Genomic DNA, 24,447 nt, shown 5'->3' on the forward strand with positions numbered 1-24,447 from the left:
AGCTGATGCAGTCTTGCTATCGAAATCTTGATTTGCAGGACTATCCCTACTTCACTAATTGGAGGTCGAACCCGGGCCACCAGGTCCCACGGCCCTCTTCCACTCCACGGCCCCCAGACTGCTCTCGGTGACGCAAGTGAGGCCGCCGAACTGCGGGGGGAATGGCCCGGAGCCCTATCCTCTCGGGAGGCTCCCCTCCTTCCACACGCCCAGGGAAAGCCCTTCTTTTCCCGGTAACCCCGAGGACCGCGGCGCCGCCGCCTACGCGAGCCGTTTGGACCCTGCCCGGCCCCCGTAGCTCCCCTTCTCCAGCAGGTGGTTCTGGTCCTCTCCCCCAACTCGGGGCGCGCACGTCACCGGCGAACCTCTACCCACGCGCCAGCGCCGCAACCAACCGAGAAAATAAACAAACCCCCGCGCGCGGCGGCGGGCGCGCCTGGCCCCGCCCCCGCCCCCGCCCCGCCCCGCCCCGCTCCGCGGCTCTCACACCGCCCCCTCCGCCGGGACTTCCCTCCCGCCCTCGGCTCGCAGCCGCGCTCTCCCCGCCCCTCACCGCAGCCTGCAGCCGCGCTCCCCGCCGCGGGCCGCCCAGCCTGCCCAGCCCGCCCAGCCCGGCGCCCGTTCGCGGGGCCCGTTAGTGCCCGGCACCCCGCGCGACCCCTGCCCGGCGCGAGCCCGCCCCCGCCCCTTGACCCAGCCTAGTCCCAACGCCCAGTGCGGCCGCCCCGGGAGCCGCGGGAGCGGCGGCGGCGGGGGGAGGAGGGAGAGGAGGGCCGAGCCGGCGGCCGGGGAGGCCCGGTGAGTACACGGAGGGCGGGCCCGCCTCGCGGGGGGCCGCTCCGGCGCCCCTGAGGCGGGGGTGGCGCGTCGGCCGCGCCGCTCGGTGCGCCTCAGGCTCGGCGGTTGGGGACTCGGCCTGAGGCGACTGGCCTCGCTGGTCGGAGCCTCTGGGCAGAGGGAGCGGGAGGGCCGCTCCATGGGAAGGGCCGCGGCCCCGCCGCTCGGCGCAGGGATCGGGGCGGACGAGGGGGACCCGCGCCTCCCCCAGGCCCCGGCGCCCGGGCCGTGGCTGAGCCTCCCGAGACTCCGCGGGGCCCGGGCCCGGGGGCTACGGTGGTGGCGGGGCCGCCGAGTGACAGGTGCCGCCGCCCCCTCCCCGCCGCGGGTATCGCGCTCCCTCGCCGGGAGCCGGGCGCTCGGAAATTTCTGGAGCCACGACCTGACTCGCTGTTTTCTCCCTTTCAGGTTTGGAAGCCGCTTCTCTGCCCGAGTTAGGTCTCGCCCAGTCCTATTTCTTTCTCAGTATACTTTGTGCGAATAAGTTTTGGAGCATTGGTTGACAGCCTATGGGTGAAATTTGGCTTTCATTCATGAATGAGGTATCGTGGATTACTTTTTGAAGAAAGTGCTCCTCCTCCCCGCTAGCTGTTGAAAAGTAAATGAGAAGGGTTTTGAATTTTGTTTCTTGCCGTTATTCTTTGGAGCAGCAGTCTTGCAGAATTTTTGTCAGATCTCTAGCATTTAGGGGGCTTAGTAGATACGGAACAGTCACGACGAAAATGGCTTATTAAATTGTCTTTTCTCTCCAGCTTCTTTTAGATTTTTCATTCTTACCTTAGATTTTACGGTGGAGTGGGTGCTACGGCTTTCAAGGGAGGCACTAATGAAAGCTCACCTTTCTTTTACTGAAAAGCCAGTGAAATTTTTTTTACGTCGTTCAGCATTATCTATTTCTTTATGTAGTAACTGCTTGTGATTGTAACCTGAATCATCAGCTTAATAAATTTGACTTGCAGCTATGAGAGTATAAGAGAAACTTCATGGGAAATTGAAATTGAAAAAATTAAAAATACTTAATCTATGGGAATTTAGATTTTGTTTCTCAACAGGTATACTCTACTTGGTATTAGTCAAATCCTCATTAACGGGGGATATTCTTAATTGTCGTAAGTGGTTACAACAGACTTATCTGTAAGATACCAATCTAGTGGCTTCACTCTGTAGACTGAGCAAGAACCTGGAAGTTGACCAAAAGAGCACTGGGGCAAATGAAAATACACGTGTTTTTTTTTTTTTAAATGTTATGTTAATCACCATACATCACATCATTAGTTTGTGATGTAGTCTTCTGTGATTCATTGGTTGCATATAACACCCAGTGCTCCACGCAGAACGTGCCCTCTTTAATACCCATCACCAGGCTACCCCATCCCCCCGCCGCCCTCCCCTCTAGAACCCTCAGTTTGTTTCTCGGAGTCCATCGTCTCTCATGGTTCGTCTCCCCCTCCGATTTCCCCCCCTTCAAAAAATACACGTGTTTTATCCGTAGGAGAATCCTTTAGGTCCTCACTCAGTACCTGCTTGTACTTTTTGCTTAGATTTTTCAGCCCCCAGAAATTAGGTGCAGATTTGATTAGGGAAGCGGTACTTAACTATGAAGAAAAAATGGAATTTAGGACATACCCATTAAATTTATGTGGTTTGTTTGCAGGAAGTGTGTTGGGAGCATGCTTTTGGTATGCACTTGGCAAGTGTTGGTTGTGAACTTTATTGGAAGCCAAAGTGAAAGATACTGTTTAGTTGTGTTACTTGAGGAACACGGAACGTGAAATAATATATTTGCTAAAATTTCACCAGGAACTAAACAACTGATACTCAGTGCCATTTCATTTTATGCCCAATCTGACTTTTTAAATCTAAGTTACATTTCAAGGAGGCCACACTAATTATATCTACATCATATTAATTTCTTGTTTGATTAGGCTAAACTGGTTGCTCGTGTTAATGGAAGATGACTATCATTTTATTAAAGGAATATATCTGGTTGTTCTTGACTGAGGTATGGCTACTGCTACCATTTCTTGACCCTAGAGAGGTCATAGTCTGGCAGGATGAGGTCATAGTGGCAGTGGTCCTCAGAACCTTGGTGGAAGGGTCCAAGAGTACCAGCCATTTAGAAATCCTGCTGTTTATAGTTTAGGCCATTCATTTTTAGAGTTTACTAAGTACCTGATGTATCCTAATTTTTTTAATCAACACTTTAAAACCAGTTATGTTTCTTAAGCAAATATGTTTCCTAAACAACATTAGTTGTGTTGATCACTTAGTAGAATGGCACTTCTAATGAAACAAATTTGAACTGCTAATAATCATTGTTAATTCACATTGGAATTATGAGAATTGAGGATTATCTATAGTGCACTTTGCTTTTTCTTTTGCTGTGCATTCTACTTTAAAGCACATATTTCAATGCATAAATAGCTGTGTACTTGGGGAATATAAATATATTTTTAAAGATTCAATAAATTTATCTTTTGTGTACTTGGTCCTGTGGTTTTGTTAGGGATTGACTTTCAGAATGTTGAAATCATGATTGTAGGTGGCTAGGCACAAGAGTAAACATGATTTTATGGAATCCATTTAATAATAAATATAAAAGTACAGGCATATAACAGAGAAGGGAATGATTAAGTTGAGGGGCAGCTCAGAGAAAGCTTCATAGAGCTGCTAGCCCCTGAGCAGGATTTTGAAGAGTGAATAGAAGTTTTATGTGGAAAGGGAGGGCATTTTAGGCAAAGGCAACAGAAAAAAGATATGAACAGGTAAAACTAAATCTGTGTTCAGGAAATTTTAAGTAGTTTATTTTGCTATAGTACAATATCTAAGGAAGGACAGTTACTATAGGAAGCCTAACATATGCTATAATATTTGATAAGTCAAATAATTGGATTTTTTGAGTATTGAGTATATACTAAAATGGAGACTTCACTCTAATTTGATATTGCTGTGATTTCAAGTATAGAGGAATTAATAGTTTTTACTAATGGTAGTTATTAAGAAATTATAGAATACTGTACTTGTTATGAGCTGTCTGCATATTTATATTTGTGAACTTCTTTGTGTTTCTTGTGCATTTTGACCTGAAACAGTTTTTTTTTACATTTTTAAAATGTTTTTTAGAGAGAGAATACACAAATGTGTGTGTGTGTGGGGGGGGAAGGAATGGGGGAGAGAGAATCTCCAGGAGACTCTGCACTGAATTTGGAGCCTGATGTGGGGCTCGATCCCATGACCCTGAGATCATGACCTTAGCTGAAATCAAGAGTTGGACGTTTAACCAACTGAGCCACCCAGGTGCCCCTAAAACAGTTGTTTTATTTATTTATTTATTTATTTTTTAAAGATTTTATTTATTTATTTGGGAGAGAGAGAATGAGAGATAGAGAGCACGAGAGGGAAGAGGGTCAGAGGGAGAAGCAGGCTTCCTGCCGAGCAGGGAGCCCAATGTGGGACTCGATCCCGGGACTCCAGGACTATGACCCGAGCTGAAGGCAGTCGCCCAACCAACTGAGCCACCCAGGTGCCCTAAAACAGTTGTTTTAAAATTATCTTGGGTATTTTCTTTTGTCTTCGACTACTTAAATTAACTTCTAAGTTATTTTTATTTTGTTATTGAAGTGAAATTGGTATATAACACATTAGTTTCAGGTAGACAGCATAATTTTATATTTGCATATACTACAAAGTGATTGTCATCATAGTAAGTCTAGTTATCTACTGTCACCATACAATTAACCCCTTTTACTCTTTTCACCTATCTCCCAACCCCCTTCCCTTCTGGTAACCACCAGTCTGTTCTCTGTATCTGTGAGTTTTATTTGTTCTTTTGTTTTGCTTTTTAGATTTTCTCTTTGTGAATTATTTCATTTAGCATAATGCCCTCAAGGTCCATCCATGTTGTCAGAAATGGCAAGATTTCCTTTTATGTGGCTGAGTCGTATTCCATTGTATGTGTGTATGTGTATGTGTATATATACACACACACACACCACATTTTCTTTATCCATTCAAACATCAGTGGACACTTAGATTGTTTCCTTATCTTGGCTATTTATAAACAATGCTGCAGTGAACATAGGGGTGCTTATATCTTTTCAAATTAGTGTTTTTGTTTGGGTAAATACCTATTAGTGGAATTGCTGGATCATATAGTAGTTCTAATTTTTTGAGGACCTCCATACTGTTTTTTCCTAGCGGCCCACCAACAGTACGAAAGGGTTCCCTTTTCTCTACAACTTCTCCAACACGTTATTTCTTGTCTTTTTTGATAATGGGCATTCTTACAGGTGTGAGATGACATCTTATGGTTTTGATTTTCATTTCCCTGATGATTAGTGATGTTGAGCATTTTTTCATATGCCTGTTGGCCATCTGTATGTCTTCTTTGGAAAAGTGTCATTCAGATCCTGTGCCTGTTTCTTAATTGGATTTTTTTTGTCACTGAGTTGTATGAGTTCTTTATATATTTTGGATAGTAGCTCCTTATCAGATATGTGATTTGCAAATATCTTCTTCCATTCAGTAGGCTGTCTTTCTGTTTGATGATGGTTTTCTTTGCCGTGCAAAAGCTTTTTAATTTGGTGTAGTGCCATTTATTTAATTTTTTAAAGATTATTTATCTGACAGAGACACACACACACACAGCTAGAGAGGGAACACAAGCAGGGGGAGTGAGAGAGGGAGAAGGAGGCTCCCCCCATTGTTTATTTTTGCTTTTATTACCATTGCCTTTGGAGTCAGATCTAAAAATATCACCAAGAGTGATGTCAAGTAGCTTACTGCCAATGTTTTCTTTTTATTTCCTTTAAGATTTTATTTATTTATTTGCCAGAGAGAGCGAGAGAGCACATAAGCAGGGGGGAAGCGGCAGGCAGAGGGAGAAGCAGACTCCCTGCTGAGCAAGGAGCCCAATGTGGGACTCGATCCCAGCACCCTGGGATCATGACCTGAGCCGAGGGCAGAGGCTTAACTGAGCTACCCAGGCATCCCAGCTTAGGTTTTCCTATAGGAGTTTTATGGTTTCAGGTCTCACATTTAGGTGTTGAATCCATTTTGAGTTAATTTTTGTGTATGATATAATATGGAGGTTCAGTTTCATTTTGCATACAGCTGTCCAGTTTTTCCAGCACCATTTATTGAAGAGAATGTCCTTTTCCCATTGTATATTTTTTCCTCCTTTGTTGTAAATTAATTAACCATGTTTGGGTGGGTTTTCTGGGCTCTATTCTATTCTATTGGTTTATGTGTCTGTTTTTATGCCAGTACCATACTGTTATTTATTTATTTATTTATTTATTTATTTATTTATTTATTTGACAGAGAGAGACACAGCGAGAGAGGGAACACAAGCAGGGGGATTGGGAGAGGGAGAAGAAGCAGGCTTCCCACCGAGCAGGGAGCCCGGTGCGGGGCTTGATCCCAGGACCCTGGGATCATAACCCAAGCCAAAGGCAGACGCTTAATGACTAAGCCACTCAGGCGCCCCAGTACCATACTGTTTTGATTATTATGGCTTTATAATATAGTTTGAAATTAGAAGCATGATATCTCCAGCTTTGTTCTTTCTCAAGATGCTTTGGCTATTTTTGTGGTTCTGTACAAAATTTAGAGTTTTTGTTCTAGTTCTGCGAAAATTGTCATTGTAATTTTATAGAGGGATTGCATTAAATCTATAGATTGCTTTGGGTAGTATGGATATTTTAACAATATTAATTTTTCCAGTCCATGAGTGCAAAATATCTCTCCATTTATTTGTGTCTTCCTCAATTTCTTTTATCAGTGTGTTAATAGTTTTCAGTGTACCGGTTTTTCAGCTGCTTGGTTGAATTTGTCCCTAGGTATTCTTTTTGATGCACTTGTAAATGGAATTGTTTTCTTAATTTCTTTCTCTTTTAGCCTTTTTTAAGTTTGTTTTTTTAAAGATTTTATTTTTAAGTAATCTCTACGCCCAACATGGGGCTTAAAACTACAACCCTGAGATCAAAAGTCACATGCTTCACCAACTAAGCCAGCCAGGCACCTTGCCTTTAACTTATTTTTAAAAGGAGACTCAAAGGGAAGGGGGGAAACATACAAAGTAATCATTATATTTCTGGACTAAAAACCTGACTTGTATAGTATCTTAGTAATATGTAAATGCCTGTTTAATTTATAATACTAGCCACCACATTCATAGACTGACCAATGTTGGTAGCTTTCAAGATGGCTACTATGTAGTTTTTGCATTGTGTATCTTAATTATGTCTATATCACTTAAGGGTATGTAAACACCTGAGCATTTGAGTATTTGTATTTTAAAGACCATGTGAGACAGAAAGAAAAAGAAAATAGTAGGGAGAAGAAGAGCTCTATTTGAAACTACTCATCCTAATATCTCTTAGCTATGACTATAGGTGGAGATGCAGAAGTTTAGGACACAAGACCAAAGGAATAGTATTCTGAAGGAATATTAACCCTAGCCATTCCCTGAAATGGTGTCTTTAAAAATAAAAAAGCCTGATATTTTCATGGTCTGCCTATTTATCCCCTTTTCTCTTCAAGGCTTACCAAAAAAAAAAGTTTCCAATAAATCCCTGGATGCTATAACATAATTATCTTTTTGCAAATTCTGAAAAATTTGTTAATGAAGGTAATGTTCTCTTAAAAGCATGCACGAAGCCGTCTTTGACACTTGTTCTTTGTCCTTTGTCTTCTGCATCACTAACAGGAAGGACCAGAGCATCTCTATGTCAATTTGATCTGTAGCTGCCCTTCTAAGTTTCGGCATAGGGCAGAAAAATCAATATTGCATTGAGTACATTATGTTTACCTTTGTGAATTTAGGTATAGATAGCCATTTTCCCTTCCCAAAATGATTTTTTTTCTTATAGAAGAAATATGGTCATTATAGAATATTGGGGGAAAGAGTTAAAACTATAGAAAAGGAAATAAGCATAATATGTAGTCCTGTGCATTTCCTTCTTTTTGGTATGTATGGAAGCAATACATATATTTACAAGTTTGGTATTATTTTTATATTTTTATTTCCTTCTTTCAGTTAAAATTTACATTTCCCGCACCCCTCCACTTCTGAAGTACTGGTTAGTGTACCTTTTGACATGCTGCATAGATTTCTCTCTTGGCTGTTAAGGTAGATGATGTGTTAGCTAATACATTTTTTAAAAAAGATTTTTATTTATTTTAGAGAGGGCACGTGAGCGTGTACATGCATGCAAGTGTGTGTGTGGGGGGGGCAGAAGGAATGAATCTTTTGAAAATACTCCATGCTGAGCATGGAGCCATCCCAGGACCCATGAGATCATGACCTGAGCCAAAACCAAGTTGGACACTTAACCTACTGAGTCACCCAGGCATTCGCCCCCTCTTTTAAAGTACAGCATATAGCACAGATGATGAAGCCCTTCCAGTTGTCCCATTTCGTTACCCCCTCAGCTGCTATGTATAGTGAAGGGGCGGCCACTATTCTGTTCTATGTTATACTCCTGCCCCAGACCAAATAAGGGATCATTATAGGTGAGCATTTCTCTCTGCCCTTTCTTGAGTTAAAGTATTTTAACACACGGGTTGCTGAGGTGTTTTATAGATAGCTGCCTCCTCAGAAAAATGGTTTTTGTTTTTCACGGTTTCTCAGTTAACACTATTTGTTCTAATGCTTTCTTTTCACTTTATCATTCTGTCTTTTATTATTTCTTTTCATTCATTCAGGAATTGTTTATTGTCTGTCTGCTGTGCCCACTGTTTAAAACATAGTCCCTTCTGTGATTCTTGGGTTTCAGGGAGATTGGAGTTTGCCTCTGCAGTTTGTTAGGTATAATCTTCAGGTGTTTGACTCTCTTCAGTGGCTGACTCCTCGACCACTACCTCTCAGGGCCTAAAAACTTTTTCCTCTTGTTTCATAGATTGAAGTTTTAACTTTGAGAAGGGCTAGATGTTGATTTAAGCCTCAAACCACTTTTGCAGTGGAGTCAGACGTGCTTAGCCAAATTTTTAAATAGCTTATGCCAGTTCTCCTGTGCCTCACAGGACCTCAAGACATACTTCAGTTAGTAATCATAGTAAGAACAGCAGCAGATGTGTGTATTTGAGTGCTTCTGCTGTACTGACAACTGTTCTAAGACATCACATATATTATTTCATCTTTACAACAACCCAGTGAACTATGCACTCTTGTCCCTATTTCAAAGGTGAAGAAACAGAGATCAGGTGGATTGCTCGGGGGCTGTCAGCAAGCAGCAGGTTGACCAGGTTTGACTAGGCATTCTTGTTCCAGGTTGGCATGGTAGGCCAGTGCCTTTCTGCCATTTGATTTCTGCATTACAAACATAAAAGACCAGAGCATCTCATTGCCCCCAAACTGGGAAGGGATCCTCAGCATCTGTATAGAGCGGGTTGGAAAAATGTGTTACATTTTCTTTATATGATTAGGATAAGTAAAACAAAATATAAAGTATTAGGAAAGATATTAAATGCTGAATTTGTATAAAACTTCAAAATCTTTTCAGCGTTTCTCATGAGAAAATTGTGCTTGCTTCCATGAACATAAGAATATACAGTTCCTGATTCCAGACTTTTAGATGAGGCTTTCTTCAAATTGAGTTCCCATTGAAATTTTGTTTGAATGAAAATGAAAAAACCATTTTTAATAACTATTCAGTAATTTATAAGTTGAAATTATTTTTAAAGAATCTCAAAGCTTTTCTCATAGAAAATGTAGTAAAGAATTTCTTATTTTTTTGTAGTAAAGAGTTTGTTGTGATGAAAGGAGTTCAGAGTCGATTGGACTTTCTAACTTCTAGTGTTTAAAATGACAAAGCTCTTACTTTCAGAAAGCATATGCATTGTTTGAGCAGTCACCTTGCAGCTGAACTTTATGCAGTTAAAAAGGCATAGCACTGGCAAGTGGGAGGAAGTATCTGCTACCTGTGAATGGAGAGCTTCCAGGTCATTACTTGGAAGCTCAGTCACTAGGAGACTTCGTGCATTCCCACTCTGGACAGCAGCTGCCGCTCCCTTACTGCATGTGCTGCATTTGGGGTACCTAGAGCATCAACTGTCCCAGCAGTTCCCTGGGCCTGCATCCCCTGATGGGCAGTAGTGTGTTCTACACTGGTTTGATGAAGTAGATTTCCAGGGGCTTATGTACTTCCCTCTTCACGGTTGACAGGTAGCCGCAGAACAGCATGTGCAGGCACTGCCCTTTGCGGAGTACCCGATGAGACTGCTTGCATCTGGTGGTGGCCTGCCCAGCATCTCTGAATTCTCCAGAGTTTTCTTAGGTGCCCTAAGGATTCAGGGAAACTGTATTTGAGGATACGTTGGTAAGGAAGCTCTGCCCTGTGCCACAGAAAGAAAATTTTCTATGAGCTTTGTGGAGATGTGTTGGGACTTTTGTGAACATTTAACTCAAGCAGAACAGTCTGAATGTGACATTCATGGTTTTGCTATCAGTCCTAGAATGGAAAAGAAATTTATTTGTGTAAGGTATCAGTCATGATAAGGCTAGGTTATACTGTAACAACAACCTGAAAATCTCTGCAGCTTAAAGCAGCAAAGTTGCTTTCTTGCTCAAGCTACGTATCCATTACAGTTTAGTAAGAGACTTTATTCAATGTAGTTTCAGACCCATCAGACCTGACCGATGGAGACTTCATCTCAACATACACCTCAATCACAGAAGCAGGAACCACGTTCTGGCTTTTAAAGCTTTGTGAAGCTTATATTTCACTGGCCAAAATAACTCACATGGTCATGCCTCCATTCAGTAGGAGAGTGGTGCATAACTCCCCTTCAGGGAGGGTCAGTGAATATTTGTCAATGGCTAACCCATGCAATTTATAGTCCCAACAGTTAAAATGAAATGTAATAATAGTTGTTGAACAACTGTGTAGGATCATTGTACCTAAAGTACTCAAAGCAACTAAAACTTAAAGGATTTTTAACATGGCATGTTGAAGTTGAAGTAGAATTAATGCTTTCCATACTGTTTTTGAGTCTTTTTTTTTTAAGTAATATTTTGTCTATTTATTTGAAAGAGAGACAGCAAGAGCGAGAGAGGGAACACAAGCAGGGGGAGTGGGAGAGGGAGAAGCAGGCTTCCCGCCAAACAGGGAGCCTGATGCGGGGCTCGATCCCAGGACTCCTGGATCAGGACCTGAGCTGAAGGCAGATGCTTAACGACTGAGCCACCCAGGTGCCCCTGTTTTTGAGTCTTGAACTTTTTTTCATTTTGTAATTTCTTCTCCCTTGTAGTAACTTACGCTTGCAGCAAAGATTTAAGCCTAAAAATATGTCATAATTTAGCAGTATGATGTCATTTCTATATGTCATGGTATTTTATCTTGATTTACATATTTTTGAGCATAGGAGCAATAGGTCTTAATGTGGTATTTACAATAAAATACTTTTATTTAATAACTACTAGGTGCTATCTTCAAATATCAGCTGCTCTTGCTTTGATTTTTCTTTATTTTTAACAGAAAATTCAAAGATTTCCAAATAATTTTCTGGATTTTTAGGTTAAAATGGAAGATTGCTTTTCATTTTTATTTGCTCCTAAAAACATACAAACTGTAGTGTGTGATTAGCTTTCAAAATGGACCTCACTGATTCTCACTTCTAGTATTTGTACTTTTGCATAGTCCCATATCACATTGATGGGGGGGAATCTGTATAAACAAGAGGATATTTTGGAAGTGACAGTAGCTATTTCAGATGGGGTACTGTGGCTTGAGATAGATATGTTAAGACTATAAAGAAAAGCAGATGATTAACACAAAAATCAGGATAATAGTTATCTCTGCCCAGGGGGAGTTGGGATGCTGTTGAGGAGAGGCACAGGGTGGGTTAAAATTCTCTTAATCTTAGTGCTCGTTACTTGGAGTGTTCATTTATTTACAAACATTTTTTATTCAGTTGTGTACTTGATACATTTCAAAATAAAAATGAACAAATTTCTGAGTTTCACAATCTGTTTCTTTTTGAATGGAAAGAGTACCAAGTCTTCTAGTAGTTACAGGGCTTCTTTTTACTTTGAATTTGGAGAGCAGGGTTCAGCAAACCTAGGTTCAGATCGTGACTCTGCCACTAACTTGCAGAATGACCTTAGGCAAGTCACTTACCCAGTCCAAGCCCCAGTTGCCTCCTCTGTAAAACTAAATGATTAATGAATTGGGTTAGATATTACTATAGGACCTTTCATACCCTAAGTCTGAAAGTTCTCTCAGGGTACACTGAAACTAGTGAAGCGGAAGATAATGTGGAAGGTGATTTTGATAAGTTTCCTTTGGTTGAGGAAATTTAAGTTCTCTATTCTGTCAGTTCTGTGACTGAGTAGCAGTCCCCAGAATCAAACTTAAGGCAGTATTTTATATGTGATAACAGTGTTCTTCCTTTTCTACTCCTTTTTTCCCCATCTTGAAAGTTGGAGGCTAACATGGAGTTGGACTAAGGGTCTCTGTATGCAGTGAAAAATACTCCTACCACTGCATATTGATTTAGGGTGTTCTCTGTAAATATGTATATATTATAGCAGTATATTTAGAAGAAGAAAATTGTGAATTTTTGAAAACCGTATATGGAAAAGTGAATACATTTTATTGGTGGTAGTCTTTGTGAAATCTCAATCTACTTTTTTCTATTTTATATTATACAATTTTATATTGTTTATTCAAGTTAAAAAAGAATGTTATTGCTAGTAGGACTGTGGGTATGAGTCCAAATATGACTAAATTCAATATCAGGAGGATGTGTGTGTGTGCGTGTGTGTGTGTGTGAAAGATTGTTCTAGAATCTAGAACAGATTTTACTGTTTATGTTTACTCATCTGCCCCCTCTTCTCCCTCCCCACAGGAATTATTCTTGATAGAAGTATTTTAAAATAGAAATCTTTACAATGGCCTCAGCAGTACTTAGTTCTGTTCCCACTACTGCTTCTCGTTTTGCCCTATTGCAAGTAGATAGTGGCAGTGGATCTGATTCTGAGCCTGGAAAAGGCAAAGGTCGGAATACTGGAAAGTCTCAAGCAAGCAAATCAACTACGAATGAGAAAAAGAGAGAAAAAAGAAGAAAAAAGAAGGAACAGCAACAGAGTGAAGCAAACGAGGTAACAATTATAACCATTTGTGTCTGCTGTCCCGCTATAAGCAGAAGTCCAAACCAAGGAGTGTGCAAGGGCCAGGCTCTCTGTGAGACTGTGTGGAACCCTTCCTAGCCTCTTCCTAGCTCCTCGTGGATGTCAGTCCTTGGCATTCCTTGGCCCGTGGCTGTGTCACTTCAGTCTTCGCCTCTGCTGTTACTTGGTTGTTCTTTGTGTATCTCTGTCTTCACCTCTTCTTACAGGGACAACAGTTGTATTGGATTAGGGCCCACTCTCATTCAGTGTAACCGTGTCACAAGGTATCTTGATTACATCTTTGAGATCTTATTTTCCAAATAAGGTCACATTCACAGACACCCGAGGGTTTCAGGCCTACGACATATCTTTTGGGGGATTACAATTCAATCCATAATAACCTCTCACTCTTTTTCTCTCTTGTTTCAGCTACTGCATCTCAGATAATGATGATGTTGGGAGTGGTTTGGCCAGTCCAGTTTTAGCTCATCATGTTACTTTGTGGACTAGGTCCTGTATTTTTAAGGACTAGCGAAGTAGTTGCTAGAGTTGTTTAAGCTACTTTCTCTCACTTATATTTAAACTTTTAAATTTATAAGCCATTAAACTTTAATCTTTGAATCCCATCATTTTGCTTTTTTAAAAAATTAAGTATAGTTGACAAACATCATATATATATTTATCTTAAATTTATAATGTTAATTATAAGAAGAGCACTTTTTAAGTACTCTGCCTCTATTGATTCATTCCTCACAACAATCCTGTAAAGGTTATTGGTAAGGTAAATTGTATTATCCCCATTAAAAATTTTTTTCTTTTATTTGAGGGTGATTGACACACAATGTTATGTTAATTTCAGGTGTACACTATAGTGATTCGACAAGTTTATCCATTATGCTATGCTCACCATACAGTGTCATATTAATTTCGGGTGTACAACATAGTCAAAAGCACACTTGTTATCCTATTTTCTACTCCTATAAACTTCATCACTTAAGTAACTGGAATCATTAAAATGATGGTATAATAGAATACAATCCATTTTCACTTACTAAATTGTTAAAGACCCACCAACATTATCTAAATACTGATGAAATTAATATTTTACAAAGATTAAGAAAAACACAGTGATTCTGAGAGCATAATGAATGGAATAGTATTTAGAAGTATAAAAATATTACTCATTTTTTAAAAAATCATTAGTATTCCAGGATTGGTAGACTGAATTTAATATGCTTTTTGTTTGTTTCATAGCTCAGGAATCTTGCTTTTAAGAAAATTCCCCAGAAATCCTCCCATGCCATTTGTAATGCTCAACATGAGCTTTCATTACCAAACCCAGTGCAGAAGGATTCACGAGAAGAAAATTGGCAAGAGTGGAGGCAAAGAGATGAGCAGGTACAGTTAAGTAAATCAAATTATTTTGCTTTGTATTTCAGTGAATTTATGCATTTTTAAAATGACAGTGCATCTGAGTCCATGACACCACTATTCTTAGGAGCATTTTGTCTTGGATTAATTCATACATCTTTGTGCTTTTAATAAGAGGTTCTGTTTTTCATCCACTAGGAAAAGATTGATATATTTATTATTTTGTTAGCTTTGGCCATTCAAAGCAGTTATTTTGTGAGGTTTCAATTCACCTGCCTTTTTACAAATGAGGGAGAGATCAGGAAAGTAGAACAACAGGATTAAATTATTTCAAGTAAAAAAATCAGTATTTGTACGGTCCGAGGTCTCCTGTTAAAAATACTCACAGTTTTGCTTCAAAAAGAAAGACTTTGGAGGGAAACGTTTCCTTTTCAACTTTTTTTTTTTTTAAAGATTTTATGTATGTATTTGAGAGGGAGAGCATGAGCAGGGGAGAGGGGCAGAGGGAGAGGGAGAAGCAGACTCATTGCTGAGCAGGGAGCCTGATGCAGGGCTTGATCCCAGGACCTTGGGATCATGACCTGAGCCGAAGGCAGATGCTTAAGCTAGTGAGCTACCCAGGCGCTCCTCCTTTTCAGCTTTGATGTAAAATAGTTTATGGCATTTGTTAGTTTCTTTAACTTATTTACATGATACCTTGTGCCTCTTTTAAATGAGTGTCATTAATAATGAAATCAAATAGATAATTTTTAAGACCAATCAGTTTCTTTTGGTGTGTGTGCTGTTCAGGAAAATTACATACTAAGCCTGGAATGTACTCTAGGAGATGCTGTATGTATGGGAAATGAATAGTAATTTATTTGCTTACCTGTTAAGCTGGCAGTTGATGTGTTGGGAAGAGATATTGTTCTAGCAGATGTTTGGCCTAGTAGAGTGCTATACCTGTCATGCTTCGGTTACCAGTTTTGAAAGAATTAGAGTATACTAAATTGCACTCTTAACACATAAACTATATTAGTTATAACATTTTTGTTAGGATTTTGTAATGCCTTAGGCCCATCATCACAAATGTCAATTATTACACGAGAGCTGTGCACAAATACTGCTTAAAAGATATTTCCAGGCAGTGGTATACTGGTTAAATCATCTTGTGTTAAACCCTCTAGTTTTTAATTTATTTCCTTTTTCCTTCTGCAGCATTCATTATCACAGATTCTTCTGGTTTACAAGTATAAATGTAATGATCTACTTGTTTAGACAGTAATAGAATTGACCACTATCTTCACCAGAGAGAATTTCTCCCAATGACCCAAAGGGTACTGGAAAATTAATAAAGGAAAACTACTCAAATTTGCACCAAAATAAATTTCATGTAATGTGGGAACTTGAGCACAGATACTTGATTGCCCTTCTTACTGCCCCCACTGAATGCTGCCAAAATGACCAGGTAATTATGAAAGGAAATAGTTGACTTGGCCCTGACCCTGTACAAGAATGTTATCCCAGACCCAGGAACTTCGAAGAACTTCTGCTGGATATACTATTGATGGGTCACTCAGAAAACCTGGTACGGTATTTGGAATTCCCACTTGCAGAAAAATAATCAACGTCATGGGAAATAGAGTAGATCCTCGGATAATTACATTGATAAGTGAAGAATAGATAAGGGCAGGACTTGGAACAGATGGGCAGTAAACCATTTGGAATCTATTTTACTGTATGGTATAACAGATTTTAAAAGTAGGAACCAGGCAGTGACTAAACTAGGCAGAAAGCACATGGTATGGTGGGTGTTCTCCCTGACACAGTAAAGGAACAACATGATGAGAAATTCCAGTATTGAGGGAGACGAGACAAAAAGATGGCTATAGAAAGCTTTTCTGTTATGTGGCTACTTTTTTCAAACACAAAAGAGAAATTTTGCTAAGACAAACTTTCCTACTCCTAAATCACCAAGGTGATAATGTAAGTTTACATCAGCTAAGCCTTAGCATAAAATCTGGGAGCTAGTATTACACAGCAACTTGGTGGACAGTAAAGAAGCATCCAGTCCATCTCTGTGTGAGCAAACACTGGATTTTAGTTGATCTCATGTCAACTGAAGCAGTTTGTGTACAACGAAAGGAAAAGAACATTGTACTTAGTGTTCAAAGTGAAAGCATACTTTTAAAAGATTTATTACAGGAAAAAGAAGTTGATTGTAGACATCACCTGTTTTTTTGCCTTAATGAGAACCAGGGGCTAGAACATAGTGAAAAAGTCAAGGAGATTAATAATGTTATATAATAAGGTGAGGTGGTAGACTGAGATGAAAAAGTGGCCAAGAGAAATTGAAAGGGAGGGAAATGGGTGAAATAAAAAAATTGGGGAAATAAAATCATAGCAGAATTAAAAATTTCATTAGGCTAAAGAATAGACTATACACTGAAGAAAATTGAGTCAGTTGTACGAAGGAAAATTTGAGATATATTTGGCCAACAAAATCAACATGATACAGATTGGAACACAGAACTGAAATCCAACAGAGGCATAATTAGTGTCCCTACAACAAGCAGAATTGAGGCAGTCATTAAAGATAATATTGATAGAAATTTTCCTAAGCTAAGTAAAGTACTCAAATCTGAACTTGAAAGAACTTAAGCCTTTTTTAAAGACTTTTTTGGGAAAACTTTTAAAAAGTTTTAAATTTTAGAACTTAAGCCTTTTTTAAAGACTTTTTTTGGGAAAACTTTTTAAAAAGTTTTTAATTTTAAGAATGAGAGACAAGAAAATAATACTGTACACACAACACAGACACACACACACGGGAAAACAGTCTACTTTAAATGCCAGAATTGAACACACACCACACACACACACGGGAAAACAGTCTACTTTAAATGCCAGAATTGAACACACACCACACACACACACGGGAAAACAGTCTACTTTAAATGCCAGAATTGAACACACACACACACACACACACACACGGGAAAACAGGCTACTTTAAATGCCAGAATTGAAATGCTACGACCAAGAGTTCCATATGTAGCCAAGGTGTCATTTTTGTGAAGGCTAAAGAAACACATTTCCAGACATGCAAGGGCTAAGGAGGCATACTGCCATTATCCTTTCTGCAAACTTTTCTGAGATATGCTCCTGCCAGTTAAAAGGCAAATCTAAATAAAGAGCACAACAATTGGAAAGCACCAGTGGCAAGCATTGAAGCTAGTTCAGTGCAGAATTAACTCTAAACAGTGATTGTAAATGCTTATTAAAGAGAAACTGACTCACATGAAGAATTTGTCTAAAGTGAAATTCCTGTTTTTGAATACAAAAATTAGGAAGGAAATAGGTTGGTTCATATTGATAACAAGATATATAGTTCCAAGTGTGATTTTTTTTTAATTTAAAGAGAACAATTTATATACAAGACTTTTCATTCTATGAATTTTAAATCAGTTGAAGAAAAAAAATTAAACCTGGTCCATATAAGCAAAAGTTACAAAGTCAAGGAAGATGCAAGGAAGCCTTTGAAATAAGGTAAAAAAAAAAAAATAGACATTTCACTTAATAAATAAATATAAATAGTTGAATTTACTCATTAAAAGACCCAATAGGGACAAACTTCCTGGACCACATTTTGATCTTAATTCTTATCTTTTCCTTAATATTAAAAACTGTGACATATTGGCCCTGAAAGGGTAGGTTCAGGCTATTCAAGATACTGTGTGTTTTGCTGAGGTATGCTATGAAAGCTGCTAGAAATTGTATAGATAATCTTTAATGCACTATTAGTGTTTTAAGAAATGTTTTAAGAAGTCATTTTCCATTTCATAGACTTGCATCTGTCCCAACATGCTTCAGAGTGGAAAGATAGTCTTATATTTCGTATTTCTTTGCAGAGTTGTATGCATCAAAAGGAGGTATTTGCTTCTCATTTGAAATGGGTGAATTTTATGTGATATATGAAATATGTGAATTATATCTCAGTAAAGCTGTTTTTAAAGAAGGATGAATAGGCCATGGCTTTGATTTAATCATATTTATAATTTTTACTACTTTTAATACTGAATTAAGATCAAGAGACATACTGTTCACCAATATCTGTTGCCTGGGAATAAACCCCTGTGTAGATGTTGTTCTCCTTTATTCATGATACATTGATGTTGCTGATTCCAGTGTACCTTTCTGTAAGTCTACATCATGGCTCAAAAAAAATTAACTGAATAGAAAAATTTCTTCTCATTCATTTTTAGTGATAAACCAGTAAAATTTTATTGTGTATTTCTTCCTCTTATTGATTCAAACTCCACACATCACTGGTTTTGCCCAGCCCTGAAGTGAAATATTGGCTAGCATGTGCACAGTGGTAATTATTCTTTTACATTGAATCCCCCAGTGCATCTGATAAAGGTGTTTTGCCAATAGCTTGTTCTGTTTTTGTTTGTGATTGTGATATTTGTATTTAACCTCATGGCTGGTATAATAAGTCACTTGGCAGTTGTTTGACTTGTGCCTGTTTCCCCATAAGGAGTGCAAATTCCTAAGTCCTCTGTATTTTTTGGCTCTTTCTTTAGCAACAAAATTCATCACTTTTGTTCTGGAAAAAGCATTATGTGGTGCTTGTTCTGGAAAGACTCATACAAGTCATTGTGCTTTGAAAGTGAAACAAAAACTATGGTGTCTTCAGGCCATTGGTCTGACCATGTTTCATAGCAGGCAGCTAGGAACAAATAGATTGACTCAATAAATCAAAATTTTAAATGCTCACTATCTTAATTTTCTGCTTAAAATTTTCCTTTTCAGCTGCTTATGTGATATCATACTTATCCTGACACATACAGATTTATGTTCTATAGTCACTGTATTAGAGTTCTGTTCATTTAAAAATTCATGCTGTTTTTATAAGTAGTAGTATTTACAGTTCTGTTTTCATTCCTACTTTTAATCCTTCAGTAAATCATTGAACCATTTTTGTTACTTGGGAGACATAATAAAACATACAACAAAAATGCAGATTTAAAAAATGTAAACAACACTCAGGACGTGAAGATACATTAACTGAAATAAGCTGAATGTGATAATTAGTGTGTATACATAGATCCAATTTTGTAGAACATTGACAGCCTTTAAAATTGTAAATTGTAATGTTCAATAAGACTATTAGAAGATTTTTGGAAAAATAATTTTGCTTTCCAGATTAATGAAAGATAAGTGGTCCACACTCTGACGTTCGTGGAGTTAGAGGACCACAGGGCACTCCTGCAGTTTGTGGCTAAAGAAACAGTTGGCTGCAAGCGTTAGAAGTCTTCAGAATGATGTTCTCTATTGTGTTACAAAATCCTGTTCCCATGATGCCTGTGGGAAATGAGGAGTAACTCTTTATTTGGAATTTGTTTTGCTTGGATGTAAAATGGATAAAATTGTTATGGTACTTAGACTTAAAATTAATTTTTTAAGGTCTAGTTCCAAAAGATTTGCTGGCCTTCCCGTTTTTCATTGGTTCTTCATATTCTTTAACCTGATCATAAGCCCTTGAGCTATAGGTTTGTTTAGGAAAAAAATAATGTTTTACTACTAGATGGGGAGTAGGAGGCAATGAAGGAAGGAAGGGGATCTGAAGTACCCCATCTTGAGCACATGTAAGTATCTTCTTCAGTCCTGTAGGCATTGTAGTGCTTACTGTTTCCTCTTTGTCTTCCTTTTCTCCTCCTCCCATAAATGATGAGGAATTCTCAATTTGCAGACTTAATAGAAGATACTTTTAAAAATCATGGTGGTTTTGCATTTTCTTGCCTGGTACCTGTCTTTTAAGCTCAGACTGCCCCCCAGTTCTGCCTGTACATGTACTGATGAATTAGGTTGACAACTATACTTATAGTAGTCTTATGATTAATGCTGTAAGATATGTTTAGATAATTTAGAATCATGTTTTTTTTCTGTTTCTTATTGTTTTAGTCTTGTGCTACCTTTCTCCCTGTTATCTAGGATGAAAAATCTTATCTTTGATTCATTCTTCTTTCATATTTCATATTCAGTCAGTGTTCCAAAACTTGGTCATTCTTTTCCAAGATACAGCCTTCTTTATTTTCTGCACTTTTATGTTCTGGTTCAGGTTTCTATATGCTGAGATTACAGATGTTTAGCCAAACACATTGATTCTAAGCCTTCATTTTTCTGATGTTCCAGTTTATTTCTTTAAAATTACCTTCATCGTCAATTCTCTTTCATCTGTCCTGAGTCCCTAATTTTTAGGGAGTGCCGGGAATCTAATTCTTCCCTACCTAAGCAACCTCATTTTCCACTATTCTCCAACGTAGAGGAGGGGGGAATTCCTATTTACTGTGTGTGAGTCTTGTGCCAGGTAGGCACTGGGTTAGGGACTTTACAAGTATTAGTAGCTTTAAATCTTTAAAACTACCCTGTAAGGTAGGTGTTTCTATTTCCTTTTTATATATGAAGAAACTCAAATTTATAGAAGTCATGTAATTTGCCCAAGGTCAGTTAGCATACATGGGATCGGAATTTAAATTATCCACCAATGTGATCTCCCAAAGCCTGGGTTTTGTCTACATCTCTCTTGTATTGAATTCACACTTTATCAAGTATCCCCTTTCTTTGATGTATCCCATAATACATCTATTTTTAATATCATATCTTTGTTCACTTGGCTCTTTCCTCCTGAAATTCTTCTATTCCTTTTTCTCTCCAAATTATATCTACCATTTAAAGACAAACTTAAATTAATGTCTTTTCTGTATGTTTCTCTGAATTTTATTTGTTATGTATGTTTTTTTCCTCCACTTTTGTAGCACTTTCAATGTCTTATTATATTTATTGTACTTCATATGTGTTAGTGTTCTGTTGGGGACCTAAGGGAAATTCTTTGAGGGCAAAAGCCAAATATATGCTGCTGCTTTAAAGCCCTACAGGCAAAGCACATAGAAGGTTGTCTATTATCTTATTGGCTGATTGATCATATGGACGTTTTGGGAAAATTTGTTCTATTTTTTAAAGTTTTAAATTGAAACAGATCATTTTTGCCTACTTGTATTTCCTTGTATACCAGTTTGTGTTAAAAATTAAAAGCTCTGAGCTGCTGCATTTAGAATCAAATGCTAAGGTGACCCATGTTTTTCACTTTAAAAGTTCCATTTCATTCAGTTTTTATCATGCTAGTAGAATCAGCTACTTTAATATTTAAGTTCTTGAGTTAGTAAGAAAAAGAATAATGATATCTTCCAAGACTCCCAATTCTCTAACCTGTTCTCCTACTAACTTATTTTTGGAATATCGGTCAGAATATATAACATATTGGAAATAATATTAAATGCCATTTCTATAAATATATGTCATTAATATGGATTAAAAATTTAGTGGTAAATTGAACCAGCTTTGATCAGAATAAACTTAAGTACTTTTGTTACTTTTTCTGTGTTGAGATGACTTCTTGACTTTACTTATAAAGAAATATTTAATACTCAGTTTGAGTTTCGGTGAAGAAATTAACGTAAACTTTATTCTTTTTAAGATTTATTTATTTATTTATTTTAGAGAGAGAGTGTGTGCAGGGGTGGGGGAAGGAGCAGAGGGAGGGGGAGTCCCAAGCAGACTCTGCATTGAATGTGGAGTCTGACACGGGACCCAATGCCATGACCCTGACTGAGATCACAGCCTGAGCTGAAACGAAGAGTCTGACGCTCAACTGACTGCACCACCCATGCGCCCGATGTAAACTTTTTGTGTAATTGTTTTTGACTATCCCTTTGTATTATAAATATTTGAAAGGTTATTACTTTTTCCTGATTATTACTAATTTGGATTAATTCTTCAGTTTGTTTTAGTTTTATAGAAATATGTAGAATTTACTCTGGGTTTAACCATATTTTCTAGTGTATATACCTTTACTTACCATTTTAATTCTAATAGCATTTTTCTCTGAGTTAGATTAATTTTTCTTCTGTGATAAACCTAATCTTTTCCCCCTTCTTTTTGTTGTCTTAGTGTAGGTTTAGATGAGGTGCTTTCAAAGGGATAACTTGGTTAGGAATAAAAGCTTTAGTTCATGGTGTCCAGTGTTAACATTTTTCTAATTTTTAAGTTATCCCTTGGATATAAGTCCTTTTTGGAGTCGGTTTCTGTTTTAATTTAGATATTTTGTCATTAAGCAATAGAAATAATTCTAATTACCATTGGCAAAAGTCATTTGTTGAAAGGATTCACAGATTTGAATTAAGAACTAAACAAGTGTGCCTTGGGGGAGATGGAAACTAAGAATTCTGGAGTGCTTAGAGACGTGAATCGGTATAACTGGTATGCTCACTTATAGAGGCTGTTGTGTCAGATGATCAAACCCCACTTGATTTGTGTTGGTTCTCAAAGTTTAATTCCTAGGACGTCAAAAAAGAGTTGAATCCCTTGCCACCACCCTGTCGTCGATGATGGTAGCTTGGATGTTTGTGTGGGTTTGGTGATGGGTGGTATATAGGGTTATGTGATTGACTGTCCTACTAGAATCACAGGACATTGGAGTGAAGTATAGCTATTCACAGGAATAAAGGAAGGGATTCTGGACAAACACTAGAGATGTCCACTAAATTTGTGCCTTTATTATCTAGTCCACATAAGTTGACACATCCATGTACACAAATCCAGGAAGTTTACTCCTGTCATGTTGCAATTCTCCTGTATTCAGCTGCAGACATAACCTTATCTCCAGGGGTGGAAACCAAAGTCTCATTCACCTACCATAGCAATTCTCTCTGCTAATTTTGGAGAATAATTTGATTAGAGGGTAGTAGGAGCTAGATTGTAGGTAAGAAGAAGTTAAGATGATATTGAGTGGTGGGAAAGAGGAACCAAAAGATATAGATCACAAATTAAAGAATTACTTTTTTATAGTATTAGATGACCTTAAAGGTAAGACAACCAAATAAAAGGATGGAGGTAAAAAGGTGCTCTATAAATAATTACTCTGAACATCAGAGATATACCAGAACATTTGGTCACCTTATTTAACGTTTCTGTACCTGTGGATTACTTTATATTAGGGAATGGTATGTTTTATAATGTTTATTGAGTTATTTTTCAGTCTTACATTTTTGAGTAGTAATCACTATTACAATTTTCTGTGTCTTAAACTGGATACCGTCATTGACCTCTAATACAGTGTCAATTTCTTTGTAAAATTTCTCTTACTAAAGAAAAATTATGTGATGTACAATATATAATTGACAGTGAATAGGGAAATATAAACCTCAAAATTGGGAGTTTGCTTTGGTATCTTCTGTAAAATACAGGGTTCTCTACTTCGGCATGGGTAGATATATTTGGAGAACTCAGATTGTTTTTTAATGTATTTGTTTTCCTTTCCTGTATATATTGTCATGATTGTTTAGTTAGTGTGGCATAATTATGAAACTTTCTTTTTGTTTTAGCTGACATCTGAAATGTTTGAAGCAGATCTTGAGAAGGCATTGTTGCTAAGTAAATTAGAATATGAAGAACACAAAAAGGTATTTACACATTTATTGATTTAGATATTTTAGAAGTTTAAGTGGTCAGAGGTTAGGACCAACCTTCCTGAAGTTTGTATAAAAGTTCTCCATTAAAGCTTGTCCTAAAAATTCACCATTGTAACAAAATATTATGAGGTTTGGTTTTTTTTTTTAAAGATTTTATTTATTTATTTGACAGAGACAGCGGGAGAGGGAACACAAGCAGGGGGAGTGGGGAGGGAGAAGCAGACTTCCCGCAGAGCAGGGAGCCCGATGCGGGTCTCAATCCCAGGACCCTGGGATCATGACCTGAGCCAAAGGCAGACGCTTAATGACTGAGCCACCCAGGCGCCCCTATTATGAGGTTTTTTTAAAAATAATTTTTTAAAAGATTTATTTATTTGAGAAAGAGCAGGGGTGGGGAGGAGGAGCAAGGGAGAGAGAGTCCCAAGCAAACTCTGTGCTGAGCACAGAGCCCAAATTGGGGCTCGATCCCATGACCCCAAGACCATGACCCGTGTGGAAACCAAGAGTTAGATGCTCAACTGACTGTGCCACCCAGGTTACAAAGTTTTTATAATAAGATTACTCCCTAGGTTTTGAGAGGCAACAGACTGAACTTTGGTGATTTGGAATGTTTCCTTA

The 24,447-nt window shown here is 38.3% G+C and overlaps 1 protein-coding gene across 7 annotated transcripts in view; it reads left to right on the plus strand.

Annotated features, from left to right (window-relative positions):
• Positions 1-607: 607 nt before the first annotated feature.
• The window catches only part of GKAP1 (G kinase anchoring protein 1), an 88,139-nt gene continuing 64,299 nt past the window's right edge, over positions 608-24,447 (plus strand). The window contains exons 1-5 of one of the 7 annotated variants that reach the window (XM_027616959.1): positions 608-798; positions 1,246-1,379; positions 12,688-12,940; positions 14,204-14,347; positions 23,743-23,820. In XM_027616959.1, the coding sequence (XP_027472760.1) occupies positions 12,731-12,940; positions 14,204-14,347; positions 23,743-23,820 (432 nt within the window). In that variant the 5' untranslated portion in view covers positions 608-798; positions 1,246-1,379; positions 12,688-12,730. Of the gene's footprint in view, positions 799-962; positions 1,140-1,227; positions 1,380-1,418; positions 1,436-10,139; positions 10,158-12,687; positions 12,941-14,203; positions 14,348-23,742; positions 23,821-24,447 lie in introns of those variants that run through there. The other 6 variants (XM_027616952.1, XM_027616953.1, XM_027616955.1 and 3 more) reach the window with 6 other exon arrangements.

This window comes from Zalophus californianus, chromosome 13 (genome assembly GCF_009762305.2).
Source record: "Zalophus californianus isolate mZalCal1 chromosome 13, mZalCal1.pri.v2, whole genome shotgun sequence".
In the NCBI taxonomy this organism is placed as follows: domain Eukaryota; kingdom Metazoa; phylum Chordata; class Mammalia; order Carnivora; family Otariidae; genus Zalophus; species Zalophus californianus.